Here is a 9098-nt window from a genome sequence, read left to right as displayed (position 1 = left end):
AAGGTTAGGTGGTGTGTAACGTACATTTCAGTTTTATTTATATATTTTTAATCGTTTAATTAATTTTCCTTATATTGCGCATATTTGCAACTTTAATTAAATTTTTCAAGCCTTTGCCGTTTGGTGTGTTTTGGTTTGTGATCACGTTTATAGTCTTTTTGATTAAACAAAGGAGTCCCTAAACCCTAGGTGTCCCATGGTAATATGCATATGAATGCATGTGCGTGCTTTGCTTGCATACAAAAGAAGATGCATATTTTCACCCAATTGTTATGCTTACATTTATGTCCGTTTTAGGGCTAGGAAATAAGAAAGTAACTAAGAATGTTACCCAGTAGAAGGGAATGAACTCCGGCAAATCAAATGAAGGTGACCGTAAGGTCACGAAGGCGGACTCACAAAGCTACTTCTTGGAGGGGTTTGTGTAAGTATCGGCTCTTTTGTTTGTGCCTGTTTGTTGCCTGAAGGAAATAAAATTCCATCTTAATTGAATATCTTCCTGCAACCCGAGACTTAGAATTCTTCCCTGAATGTTAATTGACAGTAACAGAGGTATGTTAGTCACTTAATTTACAGCTCCTGTATTGTCACACCAAACATAAATAGAGGAATTCCTGGCTTTTTTTTTTATACAAAAACATTATTTTTTGCAATCCCTCTCTACAACACTACTAAAGAAGGTGTCACATTGCTTGATGCTAAATTTGGCCACACATTTTTTGTGACACTCCTGGCAGAATGTCTGAGAAGCAATGAGCACTCAGAAAGGCTTAAGCCGTAGACAGCTCTGTATATAAAGGAATGGTCACCAGCTTATAGCCCTAGTCTCCTCAGGACTCCAACGCAGTAAGTTCATGTTCTATTGGGATTAGTGTCTCCCCGCCAAAGCCGTGTATTGTGAAGAAAATTATAGCAGTAAAGAACAGAATGGGGAAATTGAAATTGAAAGCATGTTTTTCGTTGGGGCAGGATTTATCAGTGTATAAAGTTTTTGACATCGGTGAAATCGTGTGTAAATGCAGATTGGTGCAGTAATTTTGAACTTTTTATTTTGAATCTATTCATGGGCAGTCAGTCATGTTTTAGAAGCGGGCGTTATTCTTGTCGTCATTCCCTGCTTCTCTGTCACCCTCTTACTAGCAAACGGAAATTAATTGTCCACCGTGCGGCTTCTTAATTCAGTAGCTTTTATTTCTTTTAAGTGAGCAAATGTGAGATTGCTTCATGTAATAAAGCTACACTTACCGCACATCAAGGGACAGACCCATATCTTTTCTGTCTTATTAGTCATTATAGCTCAACGGATATCTGATTTAACAATAAGTGCGCATAACTGAAATAGATTCAGTGCACTGACGATATTAGAGAACTTCGCTTTTGTGCACACAATTTTTGTGTGAATTACATTGATTACACATGTCATATAGAACATACAGAATAAATAATAGCGAGAAGCTAAGTGTTTCGAAGAACCGTACTTTAATTTGTGACTTTGTTCTCATGGAAAGGAAATAAATTGATTTTTAATGACATAGTATCATTGTCAATGTGAAGGAGCTCATAAACAAAATTCGAGATATAGGAAAACCCCAGAGAAAGTTTCACTGAAGTCTACGAACACTGATTCCACTGAGCCAAATGGACTATGTTTTCAATTTTACTTTGGATCCTTTTCTTTCTCAGTGGTTATTAGATTATCGTAATGCTTTCTATCATTTTGGGCGCCTTCACATCTACTCTTCCTTTATTGAAGCCTGAACGTCAGGCTTCAGATTTTTCTATCCTTGACATGCAGTGCTCAAAATGCTAGTCTAACTTACTCGGCAGTGTTACTATTATCATTTCTGATCATACTAGGTGATTCCCTAGTAGCTGTTTTTTTTTTTATTATTTCTTTTTATTTACGGTAAACTCCCTTCCGTTAATATTGGTCCAAGTATTCATGATTCAGAATGATGGATATATATCGTAGCACCATATGCATATGTGTGTGTGTGTATGTAAGTATATCTTTATCGCATTAAGAACTCCAGACTGACTTATATGAAGACTTTATCATTAGTAGAGCATAGGCAATTTACATAACTAAGCCTAAGTTGCGAGTTTAATTTGATTTTTTATGATTAGTTATCCGTAGAGTTGCGGTCAATATACTGTATCACCGTATGGGCTGGTGTATATCTGATTGATGAATACATAATTTGATCATCAAATATACAAGACGAGATGCTATGTGTATAAATAAAGGTAATGCCATGGAGGAAAATGAAAAATGAGAACATCCGAAATCTTTCAGTCTTAACGACCCTTATAAAGCGTCGTCAAGAACGAAAGATCTCAGGCAATTCTCGTTTTTCATTTTCCTCCGTGGCATTACCTTTGTCTGATTGATATTTATTCAGATCTGTTAATAGATTTCCCAAACAGCGGTTACTGCAGGTGAAATGAATCACTTTATTGCATCTTTCAGGTTTCCACGAGACCCACTGCCAACCACCACCATGTGTGACGACGAAGAGGCGTCGGCGCTCGTTTTCGACAATGGCTCCGGTCTTGTCAAGGCTGGCTTTGCCGGTGATGACGCTCCTCGATCTGTCTTCCCCTCCATCGTTGGCCGCGCCCGTCACCAGGGTGTGATGGTTGGTATGGGTCAGAAGGACGCCTACGTCGGCGATGAGGCCCAGAGCAAGAGAGGTATCCTTACTCTCAAGTACCCCATAGAGCATGGTATCATCACCAACTGGGATGACATGGAGAAGATTTGGAACCACACCTTCTACAATGAACTCCGTGTTGCCCCTGAGGAATCCCCAACAATGCTCACTGAGGCTCCCCTTAACCCCAAGGCCAACCGTGAGAAGATGACCCAGATCATGTTTGAAACTTTCCAAGTACCAGCCACTTATGTTTGCATCCAGGCTGTCCTGTCCCTCTATGCCTCTGGCCGTACCACTGGTCAGGTTTGTGACTCAGGTGACGGTGTTACACATATGGTGCCCGTCTATGAAGGTTTTGCCCTTCCTCATGCCATCCTCCGTCTGGACTTGGCTGGTCGTGACATCACTAACTATTTAATGAAGATTATGACTGAGCGTGGCTACTCTTTCACTACCACCGCTGAGCGAGAAATCGTCCGTGACGTCAAGGAGAAGCTTTGCTACATTGCCCTGGACTTCGAGAATGAAATGAATACTGCTGCTGCCTCCTCCTCCATCGACAAGTCATATGAACTTCCTGACGGTCAGGTCATCACTATTGGCAACGAGCGTTTCCGTGCTCCCGAATCTCTGTTCCAGCCTTCCTTCCTTGGTATGGAATCTTCTGGTGTTCATGAAGTTGTCCACAATTCCGTTATGAGGTGCGATATTGATATTAGAAAGGATCTCTTAGCCAACATTGTAATGTCTGGTGGTACCACCATGTACGCTGGTATTGCTGACAGGATGCAGAAGGAAATTACCAATCTTTCTCCCTCTTCTATCAAGATCAAAATTATTGCTCCTCCAGAAAGGAAGTACTCTGTCTGGATCGGTGGTTCCATCCTTGGTTCTCTGTCCACCTTCCAGGCCTTGTGGATCACCAAGGAGGAATATGATGAATCTGGTCCAGGAATTGTCCACCGCAAGTGCTTCTAAGTAAAATTAATGAATAATATTTGCCTAGAAAGCTTCAAGAAAGATGCCATTTTTTATTTCTTTAAGACTGTAATTACATTCATTAAAAAATTATCTTATTTCATTTTTCCTTTTATTTTTAACCCACCTTGTATTCTTATAGCACGGCGCTCAATTTTGATTTGTTCTTAATTATGAAATCGTTGATAATTATCCATAATATAGAAATAGCTGAGTGACTGATTTCTGATCCTTCACGCATCTTTCACTGGGTAATTTTTATAGACAACTAAAGTGTATATATATTTTTCCAAATATGAAAGTCCTGGTTGAATTTGTGGATTAACATTGGCCTCAGTTGACCTGCATGATTGGGCTGGGATTCAGTCCCAGGTGTGTGCCTGGGAGATTTTTATTTTCTGTTAAAGAAAACTATTGAAATAGCTGTTTGTCTGTCTGTGCGCACCTTTTCTGTCCACCCTCAGATCTTAAAACCTACTGATACTAGAGGGTTACAAATTAGAATGTTGATCATCCACCCTCTAATCATCAAACATATCAAATTGCAACTCTTAGCCTCCGTAGATTTTATTTAATTTAAGGTTAAAGTTAGCCATGATCGTGCAGCTACGCAGGCCACCACCAGGCCGTGGTGAACGTTTCATGGACAGCGGCTGAGGATTTCATAGGCTGCGGCTTAGTTTCATAGGCCGTGGGTGAGAGTTCCATACAGTAATATATATTGTACAGATTTTTTTTTTTTTTTTTTTTTTAGGATGCTTGCTGGTCACATCTGGGAACTGGTATTAGAGGCACAAAAGATTAAGAAGTTAAGCACAGAGAAAACGTATCTTGATTTTGATTAGATCTGACTCATTAAGGGTGTCAATTAGCTCCATGTAAATACTGTTAAATCTAAAGCTATGGTACAGTGCTGTTAAAATCTAGGGCTATGGTACAGCGTAGGGCGGAGGGGTGGTAGTGTAGTTTGGGTACGGTTATTTCTTGACTTAGTTTTCGACAAATACGGGAATTAATTTGAACTCTGAAGGATGGTGCAACGAAAGAAGCAACCGAAAACGTGGCTTTTAATGTCCATTTTCCCCAAGCCAAACAAAATGGCGACTCACGAATCAAAGTTGACGAAAATCCGCTGGTAATTTATTGCTGAAGCTAGGAAATCACTGGCCTTCGATTGAAGTCTTTGACCATTATATTGCTAATGTCCATTTTTTTTTATTGTTTTTATGTTTGTTCTTACTTACATTTTCATTTCTCATTTTTAAATTAAAGTCGAGCAGATTTCGAAATGTTCCACTATAGTTACTACCCTAGATACTGCTAACGTATTGAATGTATATCTACTTTACAGTATGTCTTTTCTGTCATGAAAATTTGCATTATATGGGTACTATTTGATATTTATCATAAAATAATATAAAATAATATAATACAATGTGGTATATTTCTTCTACTATGTACTCTCATTTTTAGAGTTCCTAAAGATCCACTCAACAAGCCGGTGGTTTTCTTTGCTGAAGCAGTAAGCATGATTTATAAATTCACACCAAAAACTTTTAGAATTTCGTTAACCACTTAATTATTTAGCAGGACTACTCCCACGCTTTGGATAAAGCATTAACTATGTATGCATGTACCCTGGTCTAGATACTCTGTTTAGTCTTACAAAATATAGTTAAATAAGCATTTAATTTTATTCCATACTTTTCGTCTTATGTAGATCTCGTGTTCTTCCTCCCATGCCAATCGATGCTAGAATAAAACCCCCAGAGTTCAAAATAGCCAATTTCTCATGGATCCAAGCGAAAACCAAACAGATGCAACAACAATCAGAAAGATTCCTAAGATACTGTGACTCATGACGAAAGCTTCTTTTCTAATTTCTTGTTTTTAAACTAAGACTGCCAACTTTGGTGTTTTAGTTTCTTCTTTTAAAATCCAATCTCTTGGCAAAATGTCCATTAAAAATGAAGCAATAAAATAGGATTAACAGGTTGGCGTTTCAGTATATAAGGAAGAACTCTGTTCTGAGTTTCTTTAGTCTCATTTGGACTCCGACAGGGTAGGTCTGTCTTGTCAATGGACACCCGCTATTAATATTGTCTCTAAAGTTTCGCCTTCAAGTGTTCTGTGATAATTAAGTGAAAATCTCTGTAGGAGATCTCTTCGTCACTGAATCGTGAACCTTGCTGTCTTTCATGGATCGTTTCTCTCTCCTTAATTCAAGTTAACGTGGATTTATTGGCTTAAAATTTCTAAATCTGTGGGAAGAACGTTATAATAGCTAGTGTTCTAGCTGTCATTGTTATGGTTATGTAATATACAAGCATACATACATACATACATACATATATATATATATATATATATATATATATATATATATATATATATATATATGTTTGTATATTTACGGTTGTGTGGGTGTGTGTACTGTACTCTTGAGAGTTAAAAGTGTAATTTATATATATAACGATAATTTTCAGTTTTTGCAGTTTTTGAAAGGCACCTCCGCAACCTAAGCTGAAGCCTAACTTGTGGATAGTGTGAAAGCTCATGAAGGCTACAAGAATTCATAACCTAAATTTAATTGTAGATTTCATAACTCAGAATTTTAGACACGTTCTGGTGCTTCCTTCGGATAGAATCTAACAGAGTGGACCTATTAATGACAGCAGTTCGTTTGACCTCGAAATGGATAACATTCGATTTTGAGAATTATTTTTTCATAAATATATTATTTGCTAAAATAGATAATAGTCGAGTTGATCAGCTTTTTTTTATTTGACCGAAGGGCCATGGTTTTTTTCGTCACCAGTATTTCTCCGTACGTTAGTCTACCCCGTAATCCTGACTTGCCTTTGACCATTGTATTTTTGGCAATGATACGCTTTCTTTGGCTATAAATCTTTGTCTTTCTTTGCTAATTTGACGACTTATATGCAAAATAACTATTTCATGGTGAAGGGATTTAGATTGGCCCAGCCACAGAAATCGAAATCGGACATACATGTTGGTTTAATATTTAAGAGAACGCTGAGGAAGACACAGGTTCCATATTCCCCAACAACCTTTCATAAACCATTTTGGTAATTTTCCTTCTGTTGGAGATCAATCGTATGAATGTATTTTGAAGTACTTGGAAGATTAATTATTTTTCAAATAAGTGAGGTTAGCTTTTTAAGTGCAAATAGTAGCTTTGAGATGTTATTATCGCAGTCTTTTTTTTTTTTAAGAATTTTATCACCACAAACTGAGACAGTTCTTCGTTTCAAAATGTTTGAGGCATTGTTCATGTCAGTTGATCATTCAGAAGTATCGTTGTGCTTTGAACGACAACCAACGGTAATGTTTTGGAGACGGTTTAGAGAAATTCGATAATAACTTGCAGAACACAAGTATTGACATTTTTGTATATATAATTACCACCATCCTATCCTTTGCATTTAATTGTTCTGTTTCTTAAATTATTAAATTGTAGTGTAAATATTTTAGAAATTTTGCTAACTCTTTTCCTTGTTTGATGTCTCAGATAATCTAATATGAGATGAGTAGGAGAGAAAAAAAGGGACATGGTAAATCAGATAGCTCACAAGGAAGAAATACAATTTTGTATGGTGGTAAAAAGAATCAATCTAATGTAATTTCCGTTTTCGATAAAATCATGACAGATAATTTTGAAATTATGTTAACATAAAATCAACTTAACGACTTTCATTTATTTTTTCCTATTTATTTATGTTTTAGGATAACAGTTGAACCCATAACTAACCACCACCATGTGTGACGACGAAGAGGCGGCGGCGCTCGTTTGCGACAATGGTTCTGGTCTTGTCAAGGCTGGCTTTGCCGGTGATGACGCTCCTCGATCGGTCTTCCCCTCCATCGTTGGCCGCGCCCGTCACCAGGGTGTGATGGTCGGTATGGGTCAGAAGGACGCCTACGTCGGTGATGAGGCCCAGAGCAAGAGAGGTATCCTCACCCTCAAGTACCCCATCGAGCATGGTATCATCACCAACTGGGACGATATGGAGAAGGTCTGGTACCACACCTTCTACAATGAGCTCCGTGTTGCCCCTGAGGAATCCCCAACCATGCTCACTGAGGCTCCCCTTAACCCCAAGGCCAACCGCGAGAAGATGACTCAGATCATGTTCGAGTCCTTCAACATGCCCGCCACTTATGTCTGCATCCAGGCTGTTCTGTCCCTCTACGCCTCTGGCCGTACTACTGGTGAGGTTTGTGACTCTGGTGATGGTGTAACCCATATGGTGCCCGTCTATGAAGGTTTCGCCCTTCCCCATGCCATCCTCCGTCTGGACTTGGCTGGTCGTGACATCACCTGCTACTTGATGAAGATCATGACTGAGCGTGGCTACTCCTTCACCACCACAGCTGAACGTGAGATCGTCCGTGACATCAAGGAGAAGCTTTGCTACATTGCCCTGGACTTCGAGAGTGAGATGAACGTTGCAGCTGCCTCCTCCTCCATCGATAAGTCCTATGAGCTTCCTGATGGTCAGGTTATTACCATCGGCAACGAGCGTTTCCGTGCTCCCGAGTCTCTGTTCCAGCCTTCCTTCCTTGGTATGGAATCTGCTGGTGTTCATGAGGTCGTCCACAACTCTGTCATGAGGTGCGACATCGACATCAGGAAGGATCTGTTGGCCAACATTGTCATGTCTGGTGGTACCACCATGTACGCTGGTATTGCTGACAGGATGCAGAAGGAAATCACTGCTCTCTCTCCATCCACCATCAAGATCAAGATCATCGCTCCCCCTGAGAGGAAGTACTCCGTCTGGATCGGTGGTTCCATCCTTGGTTCTCTGTCCACCTTCCAGGCCTTGTGGATCACCAAAGAGGAATACGATGAGTCTGGCCCCGGCATTGTCCACCGCAAGTGCTTCTAAGCAAAACGTCAAAACTTAAAGATTACACTTTGTTTAAATGTAACTCCATTCCATCCTTTATGGGTACTTTATGACATGAAATAAATTATGAATGCGGTACTTTGTTTAAAATTAACCCTGTGTCGATGTAGACATAGCATTTTGAACTTGAGGTTTAACTTTGATATATTTTTTTGAATTTCAATTTCGTTTGTCTGAATCTTTCGATTTTCCTATTTAGCCATGCTAGAACCAGCTGTAATATCAGGAATACGTATTTCGTCATAGATTATCAGTGTAGTTCATTTAGTTTTCACGAATAAGATCTGACCTTTTCCTTTTTGGTAATGATATTTTTCCTTTTTCGACAGTTTTGATAATGAACAACGATCACATATTGCTTGGCTGCTTAATTTCCTTGTTCTTTTTTGGTAATGATATTTTTATATTTTTCGGCAGTTTTAATAATGAACTACACTTACATATTATATGGCTGCTTACTGCCCTTTTTTCTTTTTTAGTAGTTATATTTTATTTTTATTTTTCGTCAGTTTCACTAATGAACAACACT

The 9098-nt window shown here is 38.8% G+C and overlaps 2 protein-coding genes across 2 annotated transcripts; both read left to right on the top strand.

Moving 5' to 3' along the window:
* Positions 1-711: 711 nt before the first annotated feature.
* LOC135201509 (actin-like) lies at positions 712-3738 on the top strand. Its single transcript, XM_064230496.1, has 2 exons — positions 712-846; positions 2471-3738. The coding sequence occupies exon 2, from the start codon at positions 2502-2504 to the stop codon at positions 3633-3635; it is 1134 nt and encodes a 377-aa protein (XP_064086566.1). The 5' UTR covers positions 712-846; positions 2471-2501; the 3' UTR covers positions 3636-3738.
* Positions 3739-5585: 1847 nt separating this feature from the next.
* On the top strand, positions 5586-8645 carry LOC135201508 (actin-like). The gene is made up of 2 exons (XM_064230495.1): positions 5586-5697; positions 7383-8645. Exon 2 carries the CDS (start codon positions 7415-7417, stop codon positions 8546-8548), a length of 1134 nt encoding a protein of 377 aa, XP_064086565.1. The 5' UTR covers positions 5586-5697; positions 7383-7414; the 3' UTR covers positions 8549-8645.
* Positions 8646-9098: the final 453 nt, after the last annotated feature.

The sequence above is a fragment of the Macrobrachium nipponense genome, chromosome 28 (genome assembly GCF_015104395.2).
Source record: "Macrobrachium nipponense isolate FS-2020 chromosome 28, ASM1510439v2, whole genome shotgun sequence".
NCBI lineage: Eukaryota > Metazoa > Arthropoda > Malacostraca > Decapoda > Palaemonidae > Macrobrachium > Macrobrachium nipponense.
This window is presented reverse-complemented; position numbering and strand designations above follow the sequence as displayed.

What these genes read in the sequence shown, in the direction of transcription:
- LOC135201509 (XM_064230496.1), top strand. Translation starts at nt 2,502, where the DNA reads ATGTGTGACGACGAAGAGGCGTCGGCGCTCGTTTTCGACAATGGCTCC.
- LOC135201508 (XM_064230495.1), top strand. Translation starts at nt 7,415, where the DNA reads ATGTGTGACGACGAAGAGGCGGCGGCGCTCGTTTGCGACAATGGTTCT.